Raw genomic sequence first — 27,569 nt, 5'->3', positions numbered from 1 at the left:
GGTGGTCTCTCTTTSTCAGGTGTGTTGTGGCTGGCTCTGCTGCAGTTGTGTGAGGGGTCTCTTACACATTTTTCTTTCCTGCTCTCTTGCCATTGTGTGTGTACAAAGATGGTAACACACATCTCTCATTTTTGCTTAAGAGTAGGTGTATTTGTTTAAACTCCACATACTTGTACACCAAGAATTTGGAATCAACTCAATGAATCATGCCAATGCCAGATTCACTATACTTTCCATTTGATGCCTTAAAAAAATTTATGCCTTTATGAGGAGGGTGGTCTGAGTGATTTGTCAATGCAGATCTCTGGAAGGTGCCTCTGAGGGACACCAGCCTAGGTCCTATCTACAGAGCATTCTGTATTTAGAGTTTTTTTACTCTTCATATATGGAAATTCTTCCTGCCCTCGATTTATTTTTTGATGCAGGCTTTGTTAATGCACATTTTCTTATCACACACACAGAATAAAAATGCGGTAGGAGTTAAAAGAATGAGTGAATGCCCTTGCACAAAGAGAAACCTATATATATATATATATATATATATATATATATATATATATATATATATGTATGTATGTTTCTGGGCATACATCACCTGGTCTTTAATCTTAACAGGTCATATGAAATGGTGAGCTCTGAAGTAAATACTATCCTTTCCCCTTCCCTGATTTAAAGACATATATGTGGGGTAAGAAAAAAGATGGCTAGTACAAGCTTTTGGCTTTTTAGTGCCTATCGAAAAATAATTCCATGTAAATCTTACAGTAGACACTCTTCATTGTGCTTGTCAATTGTTTCACAGCTTTACACATGTTTTAAATGAGATTGCTGGACTACATTGCTTTAGCATTTAAATGAAGCCAAATTAGTATTCTGTCAGCAAGCAAAAGGAGTTTTTATACTAGAAAGGTGTAGGAGGGAGATGGATAACGAGGGATGAAACTTGCTGATACAAACATATGCCATATTTTCTTAAAAATATGAAATTCTGAACCACTGAGGCTTGTAAATCACTTAAGATGAGCCTAGATTATTTTAATATACATGCGTTTCCCTAGGGGCTTATGAAATATTTTATCAAAATTATACAATGGTAACATACATGAGTAAATTTTGACATTTTCTAAGAATTCCTTGCATCAGGGTGCAGTAATAGGTTTTGACTTAGGCAATAAGAAAATGTATCCTGGTGAAGAGATTTGATGGGATTTTAAATAGCTAAAAATTAGATGAACAATTTTAAACAAATAATAATTTGTACCAGGAGCCCATGTTCACAAAATCAATTTTTTATTCAAAATGTTATTGAGTAGCCAGCCATTCTGCAAAAATGCTTCCTATCGGTAAAATACTGTGTTCTCTATGTGTTTTATCTCAATAAAGAATTAAGCAAACCTACTATGTGTGGTAGTAAATGGAGTCCTCCTGGGTCGCAGCTGATGAGTGGAGGTGGTTGCAGTGCTCCTCTCAGCACCATTTGTGCACAAGACTGCACAGACCGCGAAAGAATAGAAACGTATGTGGGTGTTTGTTCTCTTCATTTCCACGGTATCCTAGAATTGCAAAATAAGGACAGGGAKCGGTAGGAATGAGGCAGTCTTTTTCTGCAGCCTTGAGTGGTTATCCTGTAAATAACCTATATAACAGGCATTAAACATATATTGAAAGTGTTTATTACTAGGTTGTTTCACTGCTTATGCAGTAGAACAGATCTCATTAAATCAAATCTAATTTTATTATTAATCCAACTGCTTCCTTTCCGTTTTTCTGTGGACATTTTGCCTTATTCATTGGTCAGCAGTTTTTGCTCCTTTTGCTGTCACTTCTCCCTGTCACTCTGCAGTGGTCAGCTGGATGGGGTGGGAATATGTTACAAGTGTAGATTGAATTGATGAGCTGGGTGGTAGGTGATGGATGGTAAAGAAATGAGGGGGATCTAGAGGAAAGCTGCAAGGAAAATTTAATTTGGGGTCTATTGAGCTGAAAATAAGATGTGAAGAGAGAGAGGGAGAGGGTTGACAGAGGAGAGGGAAGGAAGTTGAATTTGCAAATTACAAAATAGGAAAGTTATCCAAACAGAAGAGACAGATAAAATAACCTACTCTGGTTATCCCAAATGYCTTCCAATGTCACCTATTGACATCCTTCAAACAGTTGCTTTTTAATTTTGTTGTAAAATGTTAATCCTTCCATTAGATATTTCTCATCTGATTACTATAATGACCCATTTTCTGGTCTCCCTATTCTTCTCCCTTGTTATTTATCCTCTTAAAATTCTGGCACTCATTTTATCTCTCTTAGATTCAAATTCTCATTTTGCCTTATTATTTCAGGAGCTTGTGTTGGTTGCATCTGCAGTTAAGAAGCAGATTAACAGAACTTAACATTTGCATTTTAAGTTCTGAACAGATAAAATTCCTTGTGCARTTAGCACTTAGTAGTAACTCATGGTGTCTCTCACCATCTTTCCATTTATGATTTGAACACAATGTTTTGTTTTGTTATTTGTTTGCTTTCCCTGAGTGTGGATGCAGAGGAATTCCTGGCCTGTACAAATCCCTGGCCTGTACAAATCCCTGGCTTTTCCCACTGGTCTGTAAGGAAAATTTCATTGTAATGTTCTACAGTGCCATCTCTCCCTGAAGATGAGAGCATCTGTTGATGGCTGAGATGAAGCCAGAGATGAAGCACACAGCAGTGCGTTCAGCAGGACCCTGCTTGCAGCGCAGCTGTGGGATGGCAGCAAAGCAGCTCCAAGCAAGAAGGGACACTGGGGTGATGGTAGAAAAGTTTGTGCACTGTAGCATTCCACTGTGCTTCCAACTTCTCCATCCCGCAGCCTACTGGCATCCCAGTTTTGAACCGGAGCTTCTGTGTCTGTCCCCAGATGGCTCAGCCAGGATGGAGAAGTTGTCTGGGAACAGCCTTGAAATTTCAGGGTGCTAATCAGTGCTCTGTGCTCTGCTCCTTCTGTTTTCCAAACTGAAGTACACATTTTCATATCCTGAGCAATTCTGGAGAGTCTGTGCATTCAGTGTTTTCTTTTTAGTGCACACTGAGCGCTGCAACAGGCTCCCCAGGGAAGCAGTCAGACAGAGCCTGGCAGAGTTCAAGAAATTCTGGATGATGCTCTGGGGCACAGGGTGTGACTCTTGCAGTGCCCTGTGCAGGGCCAGGAGTTGGACTCCATGATCCTGATGGATCCTTTCYGACTTAGCTTAATCTATTATTCTGTGATTTTAACATGTTTTGCTAGTTTTATGTATAATTCTAAATCTTCACGTGTGAAGAATCTGGATAATTTTTGCTGGTCCATCCATGCACGCTTGGGTGGGAAAAGCCTGCCTGCCCCACTCCTGTGCTGGTTCTGTTCTTTGGGCCCGTATTTGTTCCCAGGGCTCAGTGGGAACTTCAACACTTGGTAAATTCCTTGCCATCAGTGTTCATTCATGAACAATCACTGGACCAAGTTTAGGGTGAATCACAGAAAAAGTTCCGGAGAATTAAGAAATTGCCTATTGCAAAGTAAGCCTGCCATTTTTAATGCAGAAATACAACATTTCAAAATCATATTTTAAATGTAACACAGTCATTTGGTCATAATTCTGTTTAGAAATTTGGTTTACTTTTGCAACTGAATATCTTTGAAAAAACTGTTTGAGAAGAAAATATGGGCACAAAATATGAAYGGAAAATATTTTATGATTCAGAGGCTCATACTACAGCAGAAACAAGTAAGTTTAAATGTCAGGATTTTAAAATGAGGAAAGGCTTAGTCTTTTCTGGATCCAGATCTGGATCACGAATATGCAGGACAAATTGAAAACACCACATAAATGAGATATATTCTTGAATAGTAGATTTTCTAAAATGATACTTAATTAACAGTGACTAAATTTAGGCTTACAGACCAATTTAAAAAGCCAAAATGTTACTTAATTTTCTAGTACAACTCAGAAATGCATTTGAAGTCTCTAAGTCATGTGAAGATACCCCAGGTGGCTACATATTAGAACACAGCAAATATGTAGGTTACATTATCATCTAATTGTCCATAATAAGTTTTTTCTCTTTGCTTGCTATTCATATAAATATACTCTTCTGATTCATTATTAATCACAGTTCTTGTGGTGGTTTGGCATAAAATGTTCATGACAGGATTTCTTATGTTATAGTGAGTTAATGTTTTCTGTACTGTAGTGCACATTTGTGACAAGATGATATAGAGACTTAATTGGCTTCACAATAATGCCTCTGGCTGTTATACCTAATATTGTAAATTAGGAGATATAAATGTACTTAAAAACTAATCTCTTTTTTTTTTTTTTTGCTCTAGCAAAACTTGACATCCCAAACAAATGTAGATTTTCATGGCATTATTTCTGATCTGAAGGGTGATTATTTAACATTGTAGTAACATTTGTAAAATAGGATTAAAATCGAGCATGATCTTCATAATGCATAAATGGGCTGAATCAGTTATATAAGATTTAATTGAAGAAATGTGAAAGTGATTTATTTTGAAAGTACAGATCACATGAGAGAATATAATGAGCTCTGAGTATATCACTGAGCAGCATTACAGGGGGAATTTGGGCAGGAGGACTAGAACTACTGGATATTTGACTGAACATCAGTCAACAACAGAACACAAAAAAATCACAGTGATACATTAATGATGTGCATAGTAACAAGAAGAGTGTGTATAAAAACTTACAGATTTCTGTCCTTTGGCGTGGTTCCCTTCATATTTCACCTGGGATAATGTCTTTGTACATTGTATTCTTTATGTCCACTTAAACTAGGAGAAGAAAACAAATTCCTATTCTTTGTAGRAGAGATTTTCAAAATTGTGTGCATATTAGGATAAATGACTTGCAGAAGAAAGTAAAACTGTTCATAACAATGAACTTTTTTCATAAATCGGTGAGGACAGAACAAGAGGTATAGAAGTGACCATTTAGATTAAATATTAGTAAATCATAATTCAAGAATCAGAGTGGTTRGTTGTTGGGTTAAGGATATTTATAATCATAGGATCCTTTAGGTAGGAAAAAACCTTTAAGATGATGAGACCAACTGTGCTAAGTTTAAACTTACCTTAAAGTTTATCTTARCCCTGCCAAGATATTTGCTGAGTTATAATATTTAAAATTATTAAACTACTTGACTAGAAATTAGGGATATTCTCGASCGCATTCAGTGTGGTTTGGAAATCATTGTGGATGTCATTCAGGGCCTCTGATTTCTTGCAACATGGGACTACTATGCTGCAGTTAGCTGAATCCACAGGTTTAATACCTCATTTTGGTATCATGTAGATTCATATATCCCCTCATGTAACTCTCTGCAAAATAAGGACCTGCTAGTGTGACTGCTACTGATGGGAAAAGTGGAGAATGGAATTCTTGGAACTGTCTTTCCTTCTTTTGACTTTATTCTRTGGGTTTGATGGGGTTAAGATAACAAGAAAATCATGAGCCATGGGGATGGCTCTCCCTTTGAAGAGAACCTTCCTTTTTCGGGAAGTTTTAATAAGGCTGAAGAGAAAAAGGAGAAAGTGTAGAAGACACACTGCACKACCCTGTGTGAGGAGTCAGTCCTGTACAGCCCTTCTCACTGAGAAAATTTAAATAGAATTTATAGCAAGAAAGCCTTTCCCATGACAACCTGTGCATTGGTGGGTTTTGCCAGGATGCTGCATTAATAATGGATCTGCCCAAGCTGCGAATTCAAAAACATGCATCTATATTCTTTTTAATTTATAAAATAACTTTAGGGAGAAGAAGTTTGAGATTACCAAAACTTTGYCAGTTTACACTGTTAATACGAAGTTCATTTTATCTTTTTTTTAACATAGTACAAAATCAGCCTTATGTTTGGAGAGCTCTTCAGTACAGCTTGCTTTGTTCTAATTTRGTTATGTACAAAAATGTTTCTTCCTTAAGCCAGACTAATGTTGAATGTTTAATGAAGGAGTCTGCATAAGAAGATGTGTATGATCTGAACTGCCTTGTGGTTTCAATTTCTCTCAAATCACGCAGACAATAATCTTTTCTGCTGGAATTCGTCATGTTGCTCAGAGCCACATGGGAAGAACTTACTTGAGCTATTGACAGATGAATATTTTTGTCACTTCATTTGTATCCCTTTGTAACCCCACTTTTTGATGGTATTCCTTCCTGCTCTTACCTCAAAGCATGAAAGAAAAAGATATTTTGAGAAATGCTTTTGCTGTCTCCTTGCTGCCCTGGCAGAGTTAATCCAGCCATCCTGCTGTGCTTATAGAGCCTGTTCTTTCCCACCCACGGTGCTTCCTCCTCACAGATTAAGAGTCAAAGTACAGGATGATGCTGGCTCTGCCTGTGATGTATGATTCTCCTCTGCCATGGTGGCCACCGCCTTTTYAAGATAAGGACTATCATTGATACCATTGTGACAGCATTGAGGATATGAACCAAGCCAGGATATAAGGGAGAATTAATAGCTTTTTTAAAGCAGTATCGTGTCTTTGGACAATATACAAGATTTAGGGATAAGAGTGTGACAAGCAACATCACAATCCAAGCCTAATGTAGATTAGTAAAAATTTCTCTTAATTTATTTAAAGTAGGCTGATCAATCAGACTGCCTGAAAGAAAACAGTGGATTACTGTAACTGGAGTTGASATGAATTGGTAGCTTGTGCATGTGCAGTAGCTTCTTCCATTTGGGTTTAAAGGATGAGGTGGATGAAGGTGGATGGGAGTGTGAARCTTGGGAAGAGGGCTGACACTTAATTCAATAATTGTTTAATGAGAGGAGATTACAAACCAAGATAGCAAAAGATGTCAGGAAAATTAATTTGATGGAGAATTTTTTTATTAATTATTTTTATGCTAAGGTTGCATGKCACAACATAGCCTGTACTGAGTTTATCAGTTATTCAAAGTTTATTTTTCTAGGGAGTGTCCTTTCTGAAAGAAAAGTGAKGAAATTGGTCAGCTGACTTGTTGCTGCAGTGCAGTAGAGCAACAATTGAGAACCCTTTTTATATCATGTCATATATATAGGTGCATATTYCCTGTAAATTAATGAAATTAAGATCTTGATGGTGGTGACATTCCTGGATGGCATAACACATGTGCCCAAAAATAAAATTTATGCTGCCTGTTACCAGCATGTCACAAAATGTGTTTTGCTTCCTCCAGTGTGGCAAATGTTCTCAGTGACAGTGATACGGCTGAGGTTAAGCAGCCACTGCGGTAGGGTGAGTCCACACTCATTACTTTTGGGACAGGATCTGCTGAGTACTAAAATGCATGGTTGGGCTCATAGACCATGGTTCCTGTTAAAGCATTTGTTTTATGGCGCTTTATAGATTCTTAATTTTTTTTTAATCCTAGCAACCCTCTTCTTTTGGGTAGTCCATTGTGAAAAAAGCTGCAGTTTCACTGTAGTGGGTTCATCTCATGTTTGGCTTGTGCTGTGTAAGCACAAACGGCTGCTGAAAATGAGATTTTCACCCCTTCCTCTTTCCTGCCTCTCTGGGTGTRCTTTCCAGTCCATTTGCGTGTGCCAATGTCAGCATTTCTGTGCTCGAGAAACAAAGGAGATGGGGAGCTGGCCCTACAGAGAGCTGCTCCCTGCCCACCTCCCAGGTCCATTTTGGGGTGGATGGGATCCCAGGCGTGAGATCCCTGGGAGGTTGCTCTGCTGCAGCTGCTCCCACTGCCCAGACCTCCTCCTGTTGGACCAAACCCGGTATTTCTTTCTGCAGATCTTTCTTCTAAGGAAGCAGTTCTTTGCAGTTTTCATGAGRTTTGTAGGACAATTCACCTATATTTTGGTGAATTAGGGTGGGTTGTGGCCTCAGCTGTCATGCTGTCGGTTCATAGATTACTGACATTACTGGTGATGGCTCTTGTATCAAAGCCTACAAACACTTCTCAGATTTTTAGCATGCTACTTTTACTACTCTTCCTCTTAAAAAGTGGGTAAATATTAATATTAGAAATAGAACGATAATACATTGCCATGTTTGTAACTCTGGCATCYTTACTGCTGTAGGGGATAAGTGTATTTTGGATTGCTGTGTGTCCTATATGAACAGTCCCATAGCATTCTGGAGTGTCCAGAGATGGGCAGTGGAGCTGTTGGAGGGGCTGGAGCACAAATCTGATGAGGAGCAGCTGASAGAGCTGGGGATGTTCAGCCTGGAGAAAAGGGGGCTCAGGGGTGACTTTACTGCTCTCTACAACTGCCTGAAAAGAGGCTGTGGCCAGGTGGGAGTCAGCCTCTTCTCCCCAGTTACAAATGACAGGACAAGAGGAAATGGCCTCAAGCTGCACCAGGGGAGGTTTAGTTTGGATATCAGGAAAAAATTTCATCACCAAAAGGGTTGTCAAGCACTGGCACAGGCTGCCCAGAGAAGTGGTGCAGTCACTATTCCTGGAGGTGTTTGAAAGATGTGTAGATTTAAAAGATGTAGCACTTAGGGACTTAGTTAGTTTTAGTTCTGCAGTTGGACTCAGTGACCTAAAGGGCTTTTTCCAAATGAAATCATTTCCATGATTGTGTGGTTCTATGATAGCACAGCCTGAATGAAGCCATAGCCTCTGTGCACAGATATGGCTTGAATTAAATATTCAGGGGTGGAATCGATGCTTTTAATGTGAATGTTTTTCAATACAGAATAATAGTCTTACTAAACTGAAGTAATTGCGATGCAGAAGTAATTAGRTCTTCATGCATACATCTGGTAACTGGCAAAATTGCTAAGAAACAAAATGTGTTCTGATACCATTTCTTAGCAACATCACTTCTGATCCTCAGTCCAGGTTCTTCTCTCTTGGCTTTTCTTTCTGTGTGTTGAAGACAGTCTTTCTGCAGTCTTGGTATATCTGAAGAATGTTGATGATTTAAAAAGCAAACAAAAAAAAACATAGAGGGACTTTCATTRAACTCTGGTAATAGAAGAATATATTTAACACCATCTTAGGTTCTTCACTATTTTTCCYGCAATTTTTGTCAGACTATATAATTGCATAATATAGAAGCAAACAATTCACTTTCAATTCTAATATATTCATGTCTTTATAATTAACTTATACTATTCATGTATTATGGAGCTTACCTTTTAATGACATGGTTATGATGACCATGGGCTAGAGTAATCTGCATTTTTACTCCAAAATGTGAATGGCTGTTTGCATCTTCTGATATTGTAAAATCTCTCAATACTCTATGTTATTAGAAGGCTTTTAAAAAAAGCTATTTATTTATTAGGCAAATGTCCCATTCTTTAAATGGGCTTGAATGTTTGTTTTTTGTTTTTTTTTTCCTTTTGCTTGGAATTAAGTCTTCAATGAAATGGAATCAAAATCAGAAACAAAAAGGATCAGTTTTAGAGCTATTAAAATTTTCTATAGAGATTTTTATTTTATCTCTTATTTCTCATTACATGAGCTGTATTTCATGCTTGTGTACAGATTAATGTGCTTTGCTGATAATTGCCTATTAAAAATAGATAAATAAATTATTAGCTCATTACTAAATGTGTTGTAGTACCAGTAACTTTAATTATAATTTATCTGCTGTGTAAGTAATCCTGTAAAATATTGTGGAATAACATATTGGTGTTGCAATTGCTCTCTTGTAGTGCCATGTGATTAACACTGATGACCTCAAGGAATAAGTACTCTGGTCTCTGTGACCACACATTCTTCAAATCTGATCTGAAACAGAAACTGGACCTGTCATTAACTCCACACACAGGTGGAAATGCAAGTCCTCAGTGGAGGGAACAGTCTATCWTCTAGGACACAATTTGAAATGTGTTCCACCTTTCAAATTGTCTAATATTTTTTTCTACTTATTTCTTCTCAAAATGGAAGTTTTTCTTTGTGTACAGACCTGCTTAGTGTTTGCCATTTTTCACATAAATAATACTTTCAGCCTTGTTTCTTAGAATAGGTAATCATTATTGTAACAGTCTGGGTGTTTGTGTGTATAAGAGGTGCTTAGGATTTCTGCTTTGTGGGGGTTTGAGATTAATGTGATAAAAATGCTCGTATGTAATATTTGTCATTACATCTGAGGCTTGTAAAATGATTGAACTATGATTTATTTCTTAAGAGGCCAAAAACAGTCCAGCATGTAGCCTGAGACACATTCTCAGGAGGCAAAGTGGCCAGGTCTTATTTCACTGCATTTTCCTGAGTTTTTTTAATGAAATATCAAATTGATATTTTTTCACTGAAATATTAATGGTTATTGATTACAAGCACTAAATTGCAGTTACAGTTTTTATCTTCAGTGGAGCCAAAGTACTAGCACCAGATATTTTCAGTCAGCCAATTCTTAAACTAATGAGAGTTTGGAAAACACTTTAATGACAAAAATGGCTTGTCTGGCCAAGACAGGACAAACATTCCGTCAGCGTTGGTAGTGCCAAAGTCTGTCCTGAGAACCTCTACAAAAAATAATGAATTCTCGCCTGCCTGAGTCTGATCTGGGGTGACATTGGCAGAGGAGCATTGTAACACCACTTTTCTCAGAGAACACTCTTGGCCTTTGCTTTCTCGGTGCCCTTAAATGGAAATCTGCATCTCAGTTATTTATTTGAGTGATAGGGGACCTAACAAAAACCTGTTCCTTATGATAACATATAGAGAGGGGACTTATGAGACAGCCATCAGCTTTTGTGAAACCAAGAGAGCTGACATCTGTTTCTAGATGGGTAATTAATTCCAGAGGATTGTGACACATATTTCATATCCTTATGATATGAAATCATTATGATATGAAATAATGAGTCTCTTACAAGTGTCTTCATAGGCATAATAAGCACTTGCTTCCCCTGCAGCTGTGGACACCAGAGAAGTTGCAGCAAGCCTCTGACCAGCAGGGTGCTYTGGTGTTTCTCCGTTCCCATAAAGTATCTCTCTGTGAAAAATGCAATAGAAGTCTGATTTGTCATTGTCTGGTGTTGGTAAAGCCACTGGGCATTCAGTGTCACAGAATCACAGAGAGSTTTGGGTTGGAAGGGAGGGACCCTGGAGAGTGCCTCGTTCCAAGCCCCTGCCATGGGGGCCCCTGCCACTGTCCCAGGTTGCTCAGAGCTGTGTCCAACCTGGCCTTGAACACTTCCAGGGATGGGACATCCATCACTTTTTTGGGCAACCTGTTTCAGTGCCTCACTATCCTTACTGTAAAGAATTTCTTTTTAATATTGAATATAAACCTGCCCTCTTTGAATTTATGTATTAAAGTTGACTTGGGCGTATTTAATTTTCAAAATATACCAATTATTACAACAAGTTATCTTGGGTCAGTATGAGAAGTACTGATTTTTTTTTTCACTTTATTTTGTTTGGTGGGCTTTGTTTGTATGTTTGTTTTAACTGTCAACGCTGACAGCACTTTTATGGATAGGATTTGTAAAATTGATGCTGAGAATTTATACAAGTGTGTTTAATCCTTTTTCAAATTTTCAGTTAAACCAGTCCCATTGGTCAGGTTTCTCTGGGCTCACTTCCTGGGTATTCTGGGCACTGCCACATTTTAGGATTAGCTCTGTGGGGCACTACTGTGTCAGGAGAGTGCTAATAATGAAATGAGTCCTTCACCTGTAATTCCAGATAGCTTGGAGTTTATTCCAGATATGACCAGSAGTAAAATGGTTAATAATACTGATTTTGCAAGTGTTTGGGGCTGTTTTCTTGCAGAAATAGGAAGATCCCACTTTTTTGGCTTGTACTTATGATTTTTTCTTGAATTCTGGTGTTGATGCTGCTACCAGATAATCACTAGCACTGTTGTGATCCCTCTGTAATTCTCGACTTTGTAGCTGGTTCCTAGTGTCCATTTGCTGCCACACATTTAGTCCAGACCTCTTGTGCTATTATGATACTAATTTTAGTCCAGACATTAACTTTTCAGATCATTCCAAAGGAAAGAGAATTGATGTCTTGAATTTCAGAAATCTTCGTGATATTCGGAAAAAAAGAAAAAGTAGAATCATACTGTGTGGGATATTACTGAATTAGAAAAAAAGATCAGGCAGAAGAATGTTGCTGAAATAATGCTCATTTTTAGGTGGAAAAACTTATTAATTCCAGCATCTGCACATTGACAGTCATCAGGGACTTACTGGGCTACRTGTGTTTTTTGAAACATCTGTCAACTAATACGGAGATCTAAATGCAAAGTGTTACATTGGTTATATTTGTGGATTTCTTATATTTCCTAGTGGAATTTCATTTTGTATGCTAATCATTGCAGAGTACAGAAGGAAAAATAAGATTAATTTTGTGTGTGTGTATCAGTTCATTGGACGAATGACTTGTCCCATTCTCTTTTAATTGTGTTGCAACATCAAATATATGAAATGGAGTAGCATCGTTTTTGTCTCAGTTTRCTATCAGTGTGGAAAGGTGCATGTCATGTAGGTGCTTTTTTTTTTTCCTTTTGTCCCAGTAATGGAATAACATGCTGTGAAGGGCCTTAAGCCACTCTGAACAGTTTGATGACACGTCGTTGTTGATTCCTGCAGCCACACTGCAAAACTCTTTTCATTGTTGTGTAAAAAGTGGGCTACAATCCATTTGACAAAATGCTTCAGTGCATAGCACTTAGGTGCACTGTGTGGACTGTCCCAATTCAGTGTTAGTTCAGGGTTAGTGTTACCTGATATTTAGAAATTATATACCAGGAGAGCTAACCTGKGGGCTGTGTAAGTGCAAGACTTTTAATGGTTACCTGATGCACAACATTAACACATTTCTGTGGTACTGCTTTAGGCAAATGTACCATTCCACACTGTTGACCTATATTTGTGATATTTGATGTTTGTGATAAATACTGTCAAGGATAATCCATCACAGGACGAGTTTCCAGAGTTTCAGGATGTTTGTTAAACTCTCATAYAACTCAAATATAGAAGTGTTTCACAAAACAGTATTTTATGTTCGTAAGTTGTGTGACAGGTTTTCCAAATACGAAAATTGCTAGGGAGTCATTTCCAGAAGACTACAGCTGTCTTCAGTTAACAGAGTATGTGCTCCAGATGAGACTGGGATGCAGCTGCCTGTTGACTAAAGACCATATGTTTCTGTAGGTTTTGTTGTTAACTCCCTCCTGTTCACATTTGGGGCAACCACCATTAGAAAAAAAAGCGGAGTAAGCTTAGCAGTGCCTATGGTGTTTAAAGATGTGTATAACTTTCAAATTGAGAGCAGTTGAAATAATTTAGTTATTTAGACCCGTTTGCTGATCTCTTATATGTGCGGTCCCTCAAGACTCGTGTCCTTTTCTCTCTTGTTGTTCAACAGCTCTGTGAAGTCAAGGAGATTTGCTTTGTATGGTTTGATACAGCTAATAAGGCAATCAGAGTGCTGAGGACCTTGTAACAACCCAAAGAACTTAACTTGGCTTAAAAATCTCTGGATAAATGATCTCATTGATGGGGAAGCATTATGAGAGAAGCAAGTTCACTGAAGTGCATTACTTGAGTAATGCTTAMAGCAGCTGTAGTTCATTCACGTGTTTCATATAGTTAAATACAGAGATAAACTGTGCATCCTTCTGTTTAACACTCAATGTAAATTGAATACACAACCAAGTCTTCTGCATGCTTCAGGCATTTCTCTGTGTGCTGCATTATCTCRGCTTCACTCGTGCTTCTCTAGATTTAGACTGAAAGGATAGCGCATAGCAGGGTGGTTTGTGGGACTGCAGCTCGTGTCTGCTGCTGGGCTGCAGGGTCTGTGACACCCCTGTAAGCTGCCTCTCGGAGGAGAGCCTCCATCTGCTTCGTGTCACAGCCCATCACTTGGTAGAGGCAGGCAGAAAAGAGGTTATTGATGTTCAGCAGTATCAGATAGCACAGAGACATCCAACAGAGGAAGCGTGGACAAATTTGTGTGCACATGGTTAGGCAGGATAATGGGTGGATAGGCATGGATACCAGAATAATGACAGCATGTTTTGTACCATATTTTGAGATACCGCCTGCAGGAGATGTAGTGGGGGAGTTGTTGGGGTTTGGGTTTTGTTTGTTCTCATGAATTGTAGCTGTCGGTGCTCCTGCTTAAGCTGAGGTAATTGTTCATATAAGACTTCGCATTCTGGGGTTTTTTTTGGGGACTATTACTGTTTCTAGGTTGAGCGAGAACTTCCTCTCAACTGAAGGGTGTTGACACACGGTGGTCCTAAATATAGTGGGAAGTACTGTTTTGTGAGAGRGAATGGAGGCAGCTCTGGAGTATGGAACCACATGTACAGTCTGGAAGAGTTATGTAAGGACACTGCTGTTTGCAGAGCAGAGGCTTGCTGCTACAATTAGCACTGCTTTACACTCCTTACACTACAGCCATTGTAGCCATGAAAGAATAGCATGGAAATACTATTTTTTTCCCACTAATACCTAACATTTCCAACTCACTCCTTCTGCTCTCCCTGTTTTCCCGCGAGGGATTTTGTATGAGGCGGCAACACAGAAAAATACAAATGAGGATTAGTTGCAGTAAATTTGGGGCAACTTTTTGGCAGCATTCTTAGAGTTTGGATAAGCATGAGGTGTGTGAATGTGTCCACCGATGGGCACGTTTCTGTGCAACAGAGACTTTTTTTCATTGCATCTGATAAAAGTAACACAACTCCGAGGTAAAGTTTGTCCACCCTGTGTTTCTTACACAAGGATGATTGCACATGATAATGCAAACGGTGTCAGATACTTGGAGATTAGCTGCGTCTGTGAATCTACACCTGCAGGTAACACAGGGCAACSATCAAACCGCAGTGGAAATGCAAGAGTAGATTTATTTCATTACCTTGCTAACCATGCTGGGGTCACAGGGACAGGGACATGGCTCCGTTCTAGGTGGCAGCAGGGCAGGGGAGGGCTCCTGCCTCTCCATGACACCAGGCTTTCCCATCTCTGTGAGAGTGCATTATCTCTCCACGGGAATTCTACTTCCCAGAACAGGCAGAGGATGAGCAACATTGGGCATAATTAATGGAGTTTCCCCACGCCAACATTTTTAGCATTCCCAGCTGCAAGGTCACTTTGAGCAAGACTGTGCYCTCCTCTGCCAAATCTTCCGGTTTTAACCCTTTCCTAGCAACACTGTGAAAGGCGTGGTAAATAGATTTAAAAGTGGTAACRTTTATTCATTGTATAATTCCTTTTTTTCACTTCTTGCCCCTCTAAGCATTCACTGGCCCTCACTCTTTTCCTCATYCATCCCATGAACCACTTTAATCCTCATCACTCACTGTTTTCATGCACCTYTCCATTTCCTTCTCCAGTCTTCTCATCCCCTTCCCTTTTCTTCTTCCTGCTCTTCTGCCTTCTCTTTCATTTTTGTTTCCACTTTACTCCTTTTCAAGTCTATTTTTTTCAGTTTTCCAYATCTGTACATGCTCTAATTTCTTCCTTCATTTTACAGTGTTTTCCCTCTGATCTCAMCTCTCATTTTCTGTGCTGATTGTTTGCCTCACACAGCTCCCTTTCTGCTCAGCCTGTCTAGAGGACTGACTTGTTGAAAGGTTCAAAGAGCAAATGGCTTCAATTTCTCAATGGATCTTCATTTAATGATTGTCATGTGCTCTTTTAATTATGTTGTTGTTTTTTTTAATATTATTTCAGGTCTTAAAAATTAGCTTGATTGGCCACCGGAAGCGTGTTCTGGCATCTTTGGGAGACAGGCTTCACGAAGATCCTCCTCAGAAGCCACCTCGGTCAATAACCCTCAGGGTGAGTCCTCATAAAAATTTATTTGCATTTCTTGACGAGTCAGCAAGGGTTTCTTAACATTCACATGAAAACAGTGGCTGCTTTGAGTGGGGTTCAACTTGCCTGACTTCAGAGGAGACAATATGGATATCTTAGGCTGACCTGCTTTGCCACACTTCCCCGTATGGCCAGCGGAGATATATTGACATTTTCACAGGGTGATCCATCTGACCTGGTTCAGATGTCTGCCTTRGGATGAGATAAGTAGTATCTTAGAAGTACCAGCTTATCTTTGCTCAAGAAACTAGCTCAGGACCAGGGATGTAAAAGCTGCACGTCTGCATTTGCCCACAGGAATCCCAGCCCAGCCGATCGATACTGCAGAAGAGTTCCCATTTTCCTTTCATGTTTTCAAATATTTGCACTTACTTTTCAGACATATGCTTGAGGCTTTCTTTAAGGAGAACCTCTTGAAATTTTTAAGGTACAAATGCCATTAAGGTGTCTCTGTATATCAAAAGTTTCATCATGTTTTTAATTTTCATCTGTAGTCCCTCTTTCAGAAACCTTGTTGCCATATCCCTGGGGTTTTAACGCATTTGACCCCATTTAATCTCCTCTCATTACACCTCCTTCACTCGGTTTCTCCAATCCAGTGCCTTTGCTTACTTGCTGTCTGCCAGTCTTATTGAGTTGTGGTCTGATGGCCAATTCCTTCTGCTTCTCTCCAACAGGGTTCATAGCAACATTTTTATTTTGATGTTTTAGGTCACACCTTTTGCATTTGATTGGATCTGATTATTTTTGTGGGGCTGCATTTCTGACGGGAATCTCATTTGGGATTGAATTTCAAAATGTCAGAGTGTCTGTGCTCTCAAGTTAAATTTCCTGGTGTAAAGAGAAATAGAGAAAGACAGAATGAGGGCTTATTTTTAAGTGTACTTAAAATTTTTGTGACYAGCCTGTTTTCACCCTGCTTATTTTCAGATGCCCCACACAGACATTTTAGATCCCACCCCTTAATTCAGCCTATTCCCAATGCCATATTTAAAAAGTTCTGACAGGTCTCAATGTGCTCTAAGGCACATTGCACAAAAGTGAGGATGTTTTTCTTGTATTTTATTTTTTGCATATTTTGTGAATGATTCCTGATGCATGGCAGGTATTAAAACACTCCAAAGAAAGAGAAATAGATGAAAAGGCACACTTTTTTGCTCAATGCTTTCAAAAGTCCGGACTGGATAATTAATTCTTCTTCAGCAAGTGGGAAAGTTTCCGCAGTCCACATTCTTGGTCAGGGCTGTATATCCTCAGTTAATACGGAAGAGAAAGCTGGATGTCCTCCATCTGTAGTCAAAATGATGAAAAGTAGTCTGCTGCTGCACAGCTAGAGCCACTGATGCGGGCCAGTGCTAAATGTCATTTATCACCTCTTGGAAATGGAATCTTCACAGARAATCCTAAAGAGGAGGACATACATTTGGAATAAAATTTTTCTTTCCCATCAACTGCTACTATGCCATTCCCCAYGAAACAAAGACAGTGTTCCCTTTGTAGTCTGCAATAATTTGTAGCTTTAAAYTTCGCTTAAATAAACTGTCTGCTGTTGTTATAAGATTGATTTATGTAGAATGATAGAATAGTTTTGGATTGGTTTGACCTTAGAGATCATCAAGTTTCAACCCTCTTTACCATGGACACAAGCACTTTCCACTAGATCAGGCTGCTCTACATTGGTAAAAAAGGTAGTTGGTTWTTTAAAGTCTACTTTTAAGTTCCCAAGCTCAAGATAAGCAATGCTAATGCTTCATCTTTTTTGACTGTTTTTGTATRAGCTTTTAAAATATTTCAAAGGAAAAGGTTAAATATTGAAGAGCAGCAAAAACCCTTTTAAATCCTTAAAATATCCACAASGTATGTTATTCCCTGTTGTGTATGTACTGAGAAAACATTATTTTTATTTCAAATATGCTCAAGTATACTATCTTCAAATATATATATACTATATATATTGCAAACATATAAACACTCTATAGATTCAAATATATACATACACCATATATAAATATAATTTTCTATACCCAAAAACATAGAAATTGTTGGATCTCAGGTTATCTATGCAATCTTGCTTGCTTTCCKTGAGTGCATGATAATCTTTAATTACACCACCAGTTTCCTTGTTCTTCATGGGACCCCTTCCTTCACCTTCAGCTGGCATTGGAGGCTGGAATTTAAACTAARGGACCAACAATTTAGGCAGAAAATTTGAAGAAGTGTTGCAGTAGTAATGATAATTTAACTCAAGAATTATTTCACTGGTGAGAACTCCTGGGTTTAGGTGAGACAAACATCTATGGGACATGAAGTGTGCCCAGGCAGCTTGGGRAAGGACCTCTTAAGCTCCCTTCCAGCTCTGACCTTTGTGGTTCCAGGTGTACACGAGCAGCAGGTCTGAGAGGGAATAAGGCAGATCTTGACAGTGAAATAGGTGATCAGGCATCCCTGCAGGTCTTGTGTTCTTGCATTCACAACATGATGTGAGAACCTGTGACTGACAACAGCGTGGTACTGGGGCCATGGCAGCACCTGCAAGGGTGTCCATGCCTGRTCTGCAGGTTTGTTTTAGGAGATGWGAAGGTGAGTGTGGAGTGAGGAAGAGGGTTGAAGAGTGGGAGAGAGGCTTGTGATTAAAGGAATAGCTGTACCTTTGGAAATTTACAGAACCAATTCACACCTGGTTTTGCCACAAAAAACGTGGATAATGCATGGTATTTAGTTAATTGCCTCATAAACAGTCACTAATTGCATGTTACTGACAATCTCCATATTTGACTGGAGTCTTGAGTCAGATTTATACAAGTGCTGCGCACACAGTGCTGGCAATTAGATCAACGGAAGTGGAGGTTGGAACTCAAGCACTTGGRAAATCGAGCAATAGATGCTGTAATTGAGTGACTGGTGCTTTCCAACCTTTGTCTGTGTGTCTCAGGTCACCCACACTAAAGCAGTGATTATAAAATGCCACAAGTCACAGGGTGTGGTGAAAATTAATTGATTGACATTTGTAAAGCACTCGAGAGCATCATGAATACGACAATATTAATCATCCCATCATCAGAGCGGGATTTGAAAAAAGTGTAGGAAAGGTTTGGGGCCATGAAATGAGGCGAGAATAAAACACTGACTACACGGTAACTAATGATAACGTGGTGCTGAGTATATGACAACGCTGCACAGTTGAGGATCCATCTGTGCTGTGAAGGATAACTCTGAGAAAATAGCATAAAATCATACAATGACATACTGTTCCATAATACAGAGGCATGGTAATTCTTCTATTTCCTGAGTTGGTATTTCTTGTCTGTATTGCCTTGCCAGCAATCTTCCAATATAGATCTCGGGGTAAATTTTCTTTTTATATGCAGTTTGATAAAATATGAAAGGCTCAATGAGGGCTGGAATCTGTATGTTCAGCTGTCACTTTGATGCACTGGTGGCCCTATCAGCCTTCAACAGTGGGTGAATCCTGACTTAGAGCAGAGAGGTTACCCACCTGGCTGGAGCAGCAGGTAGCGGTCACTGGAGGGGATCTTGTTTGGTGCCCCTGTACCCAGGTTATTTTCAGGGCAGAGGTGTGTGCAACATATTGTTAGGCCCAGGGATGGTAGGTTTTAAAGATTATGCCTCACCAAACCTTCTGAGCATGTGCAGACTACAGCTTTTCTGAAGATTTTAACTGGGCCAAATGTAGGTGGATTTTTGTGAAGGAGGGAAAAGATGATTCCTAAGAGGAAAACACTCTTTTCTTTGCCCTGGGAGATGTCAAGTGCTTGTCTCAGATCATAGGAAAACTAGAGAATTAAAAAAAAAAATCCCAGTTAATTAAACATTACTAAAGAGCTATATTTTCCTAACATTTTTCTTGTTGGCAACGTCAAAAAATACTAATCCATTACTGTGATTGCAGGGAATAATGTCACATAGATTCCTACATGTCAAATATTGTCATCAGATGTTRCTGTGACTTGAACTTTCTATTTGGAAGAGATTACAACTCTCTGATTTCTTAGACCAGATCTAGTTTCTTAACAGCATGGAGTAAAGTGCCTTGATGCTTTTCAGAGCTGGGCTTGCTTCAGTGTAATCACACATGAATCATCCACTTTCTCTCTTTAAATAAAAAGGCAGAACTTCTTTCCTTCCATTCTGGAGCAGGTCTTTGCTTCCTCCTCTATCTTCAGRTCCTTTCTTGTTGCTCAGTATGGAAATGGAGCATTGCAGCAGGAGGTGGTTTAGAGAAGGTCTGCCCTTGTGAACGTGCTCCTGGGGACGCTCTGCCCAGCACTACATCACAAGAGAGGAACATGTTCCCCTTCAGTCACCAGGACAGGGTTTTCCTGCTCGCAGTGGGCAGTGCTTGTGCAGGCTGGACACCACAGTGCAGCTCCTRCTCCTGCTGATGGAGCTCCAAGAGAACGTTGGATGATGGACCTGTAGTGTTTGTAGCTGGTGTCTGAGCGAGTGATGTGACAGGCATGGGAGTAGGTGTTCTCAAACGTACACATGGTGTCTGGCTGTGGGCGGTGTGGTGGCGGATCCTGCTAAAACGTGKACTAGAAGGACCTGTTTATTTATTAGGTGGAGTTTATGTATCAATTCAATGTGGTATTTGCACACTGACTGGAACAAGGTTAACAGTTCAGTACAGGTAACAAGAAAAGCCAGGTAAAATATTTGTACTCTGATGCTTTCATGCTTTCCAGGAATTGCTATTTAGCCTGTGTCTGATATCTGGTACTTCAAGTTAAAATGGATGTTCTTTAAAACCTATAAAAATTGCAACAAAATGTCTATRCTGTGTAAATGGACAGGCATTTTTTTTCCAGCAAGAGATGTTGCTAGTGTTCAAATCACTTTCAAATCACTTTCACTGCTCAGAGCAGCTGCTCAGAAGTGGTGAGAATGTATTTCATCTTACAAATAGGTAGTCCTAAATCATGGCTTTATTTGGGCCTTGACAAGAAGTAGCTCACTGTTTTATCTCTAGAAGAGAGTGTATATTACACAGGGAGGTTTTGGAGAGGAAATTTGCCACAATTTGTGTAAACAGTGAACTACTTTTCCTTCCGCACGGGCTCTGCACTTCAGGTAGCAAATCTTGAAAGCTCATCCACAGTAACCTCTGCTGCAGGAATTATTCCATAATTTTTTTTTTTTTTTTAGTGTGAGCCATTCAAATGCACTTTTAAATGTATGATTTAAAGTCAGCAATATGCTCTTCTTCTTACGCTGCATTTTTCTTTCTCTGTCCAGGAACCCAGTGGTAACCACACTCCTCCTCAGTTATCTCCATCACTTAGCCAAAGCACTTTCACTACTGGTGGCTCCCTGGACGTTCCCCACATTATCATGCAGGGCGATGCAAGGAGAAGAAGAAATGAAAACTATTTTGATGATATCCCCCGGTCAAAGCTGGAGAGGCAGATGGCACAGGTAGGACTCAAACAGCGCCGTTAAAAGGCTGGGCCTTGCTGCTTTTGGTTACAGAACCGATCCTGACCAGAGCAGTGGGCTGTGTATGAAGGCTGAGTTGTAAACAACAAAGGCTGACAATTTTTCCAATCTGTCTGTTCCAGCTCTCTGTATTTCAAATAGTGTAAATTGTGTGTTGGTGTGTAATTTCTCCAGAGAGGTAGAGTTGTGGGGGTGTTTGGATGCCTGGAGACTGAGATGAAGGTGGTTTCTGTGCCAGAGTGTGCAGTCGTCCCCCAGCAGCAACTCTGCCTTTTGTTTTTGTAATAAGGTGCAGAATCCTCAAATTCRAGCTCTTCAGAAATAAATTGGCATCGGTTCATTGCCAGAAACTCAGAGGACTTGAATGGTGATGATTGCTGCATTTATTAATGGGAAAGGTCAGCATTCTGCAAAACTGTGATCTGGGGATATATCTTGATTATATATAAAAAAAGATTTAACTGTGCAAAAAGTCATTTGAACAGCACTAGACTCAACTGGATGTTAAATCCAACTATTCAAGAAAAAAAAGCCCAAAGTGGCCTCCATCTCTAAATTGTTTTCACCCAATCACTGAAAGAGTACTGATAATTTTAAACTAGGCATRCTTTGAGCAGAGTGATGCCGCAGAATCACAGAACCATGTAGGATGGAAAAGACCCTTAAGGTCATCAACTCCAACCCTTAACTCAGCACTGCCATGTTCACCACTGAACCGTGTCCCAAGGGGCCACYCCTACATGATTCTTTAGGATTTCCAGGGGTGGTGATGGAACCACTTCCCTGGAAAGCTCACTCCAATGCCTGACCACCCTCTGAAGAAATTTTTCAGTCCAAAGAGCAGTAAATTATGCATGGACAGCCTGTGAGTGGAAATGCCTTCGAATGAGCTCAACTGGTTTTGGGTGATACCTCTGATGATGAAACACAGCCAGGTCTAAGCTGCATGCAGGGAACAGGACTTTGATTTGCCGTCAGAAGCAGATGGACAGCCAGGGCAGTTCCTGGAGCGACTCATTCCACGAAGGAGCAGGTTGCTGCATGCTTCCCTGCATGAGGCTTCCCAGCAGTGTTTCTGCCTGCCACAGCCCAAAATAGAGTCTCTGTCCAAAATTCAGCCTCAAAATGGAAACAGCTATGCAAATAACTGTATTATAATGAACAAAAGGCTGCAGTCTGTCAGCTAATTACATGAACAAGAAGTAATTAAATAAACAAACAAAACAAGGTGCTGCCATTACCTGGGAACACAGAAACAAATTGAATTCCGTTTGTTCAGAGGACATTTCTAGGAAAGTGAAATTGCGTTTGGTTGGGTGGGGCTCTTGCCTTGCCCTTTTTTAATCTAATTTTCTGCTATATAATCTTCTCGTACAGAATTAAGGAGAAAGTTGCAGAGTGAACGAGCTTGTTTTCAAACCAGTCTGCTGGGCTTCTGTGGCAAGAATAAGGCTGAAGTCCAACAAGGAAAAGACAAGTTCTTAACATGAAAATACTTCTTGAAGGTCATGAAATTTAGGTGTTTGAGCATAAATTGCACACTTGCTCATGGCTGAGTAGACTGGTGTGTCTGATTAGATCATTTTATCACTTCATTCACAAATCCTGATACTTTCTACTTCTTTTAAAGACAGAAAATAAAACAAACCGAAACAACAAAAAAAATCCCTATGCTAACAATTCTTTCTGACTCCTTTTTGCTCTTTTACCGATTGAAGTCCTGATATTCCCAAGAGGTATGACATACTCTCATATATGATACCTGGAGATTTTCTTTGTGCTGTTGAATACTGCATTTACAGAAGGGCTGTAATATTTTGCATGTCTGGAGAGAAAACTGAGCAGTTATTACTTATACCACTCCAGAATCTTTGAAACCAATTAAGTGCTTAAGGGATTTTTTTTTTCTTTTATTTTTTCTTTTTTTTTCTTCTGTGGGAATGTGTACCCACTGAATGGATGACTTCAGTGCCTTCTCTCTAACTTAAACCATGGAATATAGCAGTTATCCTTTGCAACTCCAAAGGGGAAAATGGATTCAGATGAAATCCATAAAGCAGTGGTTTGTGTTGTTCCCTGAACTCCAATCTGTTTGAAGTTTTTTCAGCTCTGCCCCCAAATTCTGCATTCCTGATGTATGTAAAATTCCCTTTGACTTTAATGGGAAAGTCAATGACTCCCTCTGGTGATCATTCTCAATAAATTGGACTCACCCCATTAAGAGGCTAATAAGGGATTTCTTCAACCATTCTAGTCCAAAAATAGATTCTTAAATTTATTTTTTGCAATATGTGCTCTGCCAAAATGAGCTATATTTCCTTCAGTCTTTTCCCCCAAAGCCTCTTTGAAATTATAGATAAAATAATTGTTTCTGCAAAATAAAGGAAATCCAACTGATTTTTGACATGAACCTTCTGCTCTGTTTGACATGAACCTTCTGTGGGTTTTTTTAGGTTTTTCTTTGATTTAGCGACTTTCTTCTTGCAGTTTGCTAGTTCCTTTGGCTTGTGTCAGATCAACAGCAACTTCTGAACTGATACCAGTCCAGCTTCCCAGCTAGAATGCTTCTCATAAAGAGAATGATCAAGAGGGATTATTTGAATTGCTTTGAGGATGTTCTTTGTCTTAACCCTTTCTTTGCTAGGCTGTTTGCATGCTGCTGTGTGAATCTGCATGTTTACTGGATGCTGTAGTATACAAATGTGCATAAAGACATCTTGGATGCTGTGATGTTTTGAAAGTGTTTCAAGTGTGTTCTTGATGATGAGATTAATGGGCGTTTTTATGTCCTTGAAGAGAGAAGCTAACGGTATCACAAATTTATTCATTGTATTGCTTTCATTAACTTGATTTAATTTCAAAAATGTTAGAATGAAACTATCTTATCCTCAGTTTAAAATCTAAAATCTGAAGAAATTTGATGAAATTGGATGTTTCCATCTTTACTATGGTCTGTGTTTTCACTGAACTGTTACAGGGAATCATCAAGCATGTTGATCTTTGCAACAATCAACCAGTGTTTCTTAAACAATAAGCACAGCAGCTTAAATCTGTTTTCCTTTGATGTGCTAGATGGGTTTAAACAGTTCTTTAAACCATAATCAGATCTTCTTGTAAGTAATACAACTCTTTGTTTCCTGGAGGAAGCACTGATTTAAATTTATTTAATGTGGGTGGTTTTGTCTCAAGGCCAGCATGTACCTCCATTCGCAGTTCCCTAGCAGACTGCTTGTGACCTAAGGGGAAAATCGTAATATAAACAATGAGTCGAACCAATTTAGATTCCCCAGTGGAATAGGTTTGGTCATCCAACTCTGAAAGTCTGTAATGTCTGGTTGTATAAATCATAACTGCCAAAACGGTAGTACAGATTGGTATTGAGATGGTTTGTTTCCCAAAAAAAAGGAGGAAAAAACTGTAGAAAGAAATGAGTAGTCTGAGTCATCATTGACTGTGGATGTTGAATTTTGAGCCTGCACACTGTAGGTTAGTATGATCAAAATAACGTGGTTTAAAATAGCTGAGGTTGTTCTTAAGATTGCCTAAACTTTTAAAATAGAACTGAAATCATGCCGGCAAAGCTTGAGTACTTKGGAACCAAATTTGGTAGGAGGAGGAGTCCCATTGAACGGACTGGGCTCTTCATTCACTTCTGAARTAGTTGTGGGGAAGAACTTTGGTGGTTAAAAGGAATCATAGCTAAGTTCATTAAAATACATCAGTTAAAATGTCATCTTTTTAGGATTTGCAGTTCTCCAGGCAGGAGAGGAGCTTTAGGTACTAGCTGCAAGCACATCCCAGACTGCCAGCCCTGAGACTGTGGCTGTTTGTTGTGCCAGCCAGTGACATATGGTGCTTTTAGCCACCCTGGTCCACGAGACCTCTTGCCGTGGTGTTCAGAGCTCTGCATCCTGCCCTGTCCCAGGAGTGAGGGCCAAAAACATCCTTCCCGTGGCAGGAAGCACCCCTGCCCACAGCACTCCTTGCAGAAGCAGAGCTGGGATGTCACACGCTGTCCCCATGGTGCTGAACCTCCAGAGCAGCCCGAGCCTGGAGAGATCTGTCATTKTGGGAGACAGTGGGAGCCTCTCTGGGGAAAGCTCCAGCCTGGGTCTGTCTCTGGGAGGACAAACAGCAGGTGGGTCAGAGAAAGTAGGATAAACTTTCTAGTAGGATAAACSTAGTCATGACCCATATGGGGGCACCCCAGTGGGCTGGGATGGAAGGAGAAGATCTTGTAAGATCTGAGAGAGCTGAAAAAATTATTCACAAGGGCCRACAGGAGAAGCTCTTTCCCAGAGTTGCTGAATTCAGACTTAATTTTGAATGCCTTTCTAGGTTCTTCAGTCACGTGGTCAGAGGGCTCCTGTTTTTTACTAAAATTTTTTTTTAGATTGTAARTTTTTTTCCTTAAACACAAAATAGCTTAAATGTAAGGTCATTGTAATKACTGCACAGTAAGTTTTAAGTAAATCTGTCCAACATTCTGTGATTGTTGGGATTCTGCCTTTTAACATTATTTTGTAAGATACAATAATTCTTTGCTGGGTTAGGATGATATGCAGGGGACAATCATTTAAATGGATTTAGTACAACAGATCCTTTGTCTGCAAAAGAGGAGAAATGTAATAACAACAAAAGACAGAACTAGCAAAGGCAAGTTTGTATTAAAATAGTGAAATCATTTTGCTTCTTTCTGAAATAATACCTTTAACTCAGCAATGTCTTTGAAATACTTCACAGATACTAATGCATTGGTATTTTTAGTGCACTGTGGGGCTGTGTGATTTAAAATAATATTTTCCATTTTTCACTAAGAAAATTGACGTACAGGGATGTTGCAGGTTGATGAAGATGACATAGAAAGTTTGAAGGAGACGAAAATAAAGAAATCATCTTTAGTTTTGTAACTTTAAACCACAGCATGACATTTTATTTACTTGTTTTGTGGGTTTTTTTCCTTCTCCTTCTCTGCTTTTGAAGGATTTAAATATTACTGTGAAGAAARAAAAATATGCCTGAGAGAATACTGGTGTGTAAAATGAGATTATCTAAGAAGCAGTGAAGAAKGGGGTTTTTATCAATGGCTGAAATTGCTCATAAAATAACAGAGTTCTTTACTAGTTGATTTATGAAGCAATAAATACCAAAATATGGCTGTCTAGATTCATTCTCATGTTACTTCTAAGGTTTCTTATTTCCATTTTTTATAAGCATAAAATAGTGGATGTTGTGAGGATAAATAGCTATTTAAAAAAAAAAAAAAAGGTCAAATCCAAACAAAATGTTCTAAGGTTTATATTTTAGGTGCCCTATATTTTTAGTATGGAAAGACGAGTGAACTGTGACGACCTTCAATTTAACATCAAAAGAAAAATGCTTAACTAAATCTGTTGCAGGGTATCGATATTGGTGGCAGTTGTATTTGTAATTCACAATGGATGCAAGTGCCACCGACGGCTGCATCCTGTTCTGTAAATTTCAGCTCATTTTCGTCCCTAGATCCCTTGACTATTGTGCATTTCACAGAATCATAGAACCACCACCGAGTTGGAAGGCACCATAAAGATCATGAAGTTCCARCCTCCTGCCCTGAGCAGGGACATTCCCATGTGAGCAGGTTCCTCAAAGCCCCGTCCAACCTGGCCTTGAACATTTCCGTGGACAGGGCATCCAGCACCCCTCTGGGCAATGGACAAAGTAAACTGAGAAAGGGTTATAAAAGTTCTACTTAATTTCTGCATGAACAGAGAGAGAGAATTTTTTCAAGAATGTTACAGGTCTAGCATTTTAGAGCTGAAGTCATGTCAAGTAGATCGTACCTATGTGTTGCTTTGGCAAATGGAATTGGGGAAGCCGCTTCTATATTCTGTATTAATGAYCCAAACTTAAGCCATAAATACTGCACCAAGAAGGAGACAAATGTTCTTTATTATTTACTCTTTTTCACACTCAGTCTTGTGAACTAGAACATCTATTTTGAAAAGATTGTATGGAAACTGAATTTTAATATCTAACATTTACACTTTTGTTCTGCTGGAAAACAGCGGTACTTAGAGTTTGGGGTGCTTTTCTGAAAGAGGTTTTTTTTTTCTTTGGGGTATTTTTTTGGCAGAAAGGTAGATACCTATGCCTAATGTTCAGGTATTAAAGTCTCATAGTCTTCACTGATGTTTCTCCAGAAGTTGGTAGAGGCTGGGGTGCACTGATAGCTGGCAGCACCAGCAGAAGGGGTGCTGTCAATGAGAGGAAGCTCCCATCTATCACCCACTGCTTGCCTGCAAAAGAGCCAGTCCAAGGGGCCCAGTTGTCTTTTTGACATTTTCATGTGAAGCAT

At 39.3% G+C, this 27,569-nt stretch overlaps 1 protein-coding gene across 5 annotated transcripts in view; it reads left to right on the top strand.

Moving 5' to 3' along the window:
• The window catches only part of ANKS1B (ankyrin repeat and sterile alpha motif domain containing 1B), a 404,590-nt gene that overhangs the window by 336,515 nt on the left and 40,506 nt on the right, over positions 1-27,569 (top strand). For all 5 annotated transcript variants that reach the window (XM_057385963.1, XM_057385955.1, XM_057385930.1 and 2 more), the window contains 2 exons: positions 15,632-15,739; positions 21,032-21,211. In XM_057385963.1, the coding sequence (XP_057241946.1) occupies positions 15,632-15,739; positions 21,032-21,211 (288 nt within the window). The remainder of the gene's footprint in view (positions 1-15,631; positions 15,740-21,031; positions 21,212-27,569) is intronic.

Source organism: Malurus melanocephalus, unplaced genomic scaffold (assembly GCF_030028575.1).
Source record: "Malurus melanocephalus ecotype Western Australia unplaced genomic scaffold, MMel_1.1 scaffold_16, whole genome shotgun sequence".
Taxonomy (NCBI): domain Eukaryota; kingdom Metazoa; phylum Chordata; class Aves; order Passeriformes; family Maluridae; genus Malurus; species Malurus melanocephalus.
This window is presented reverse-complemented; position numbering and strand designations above follow the sequence as displayed.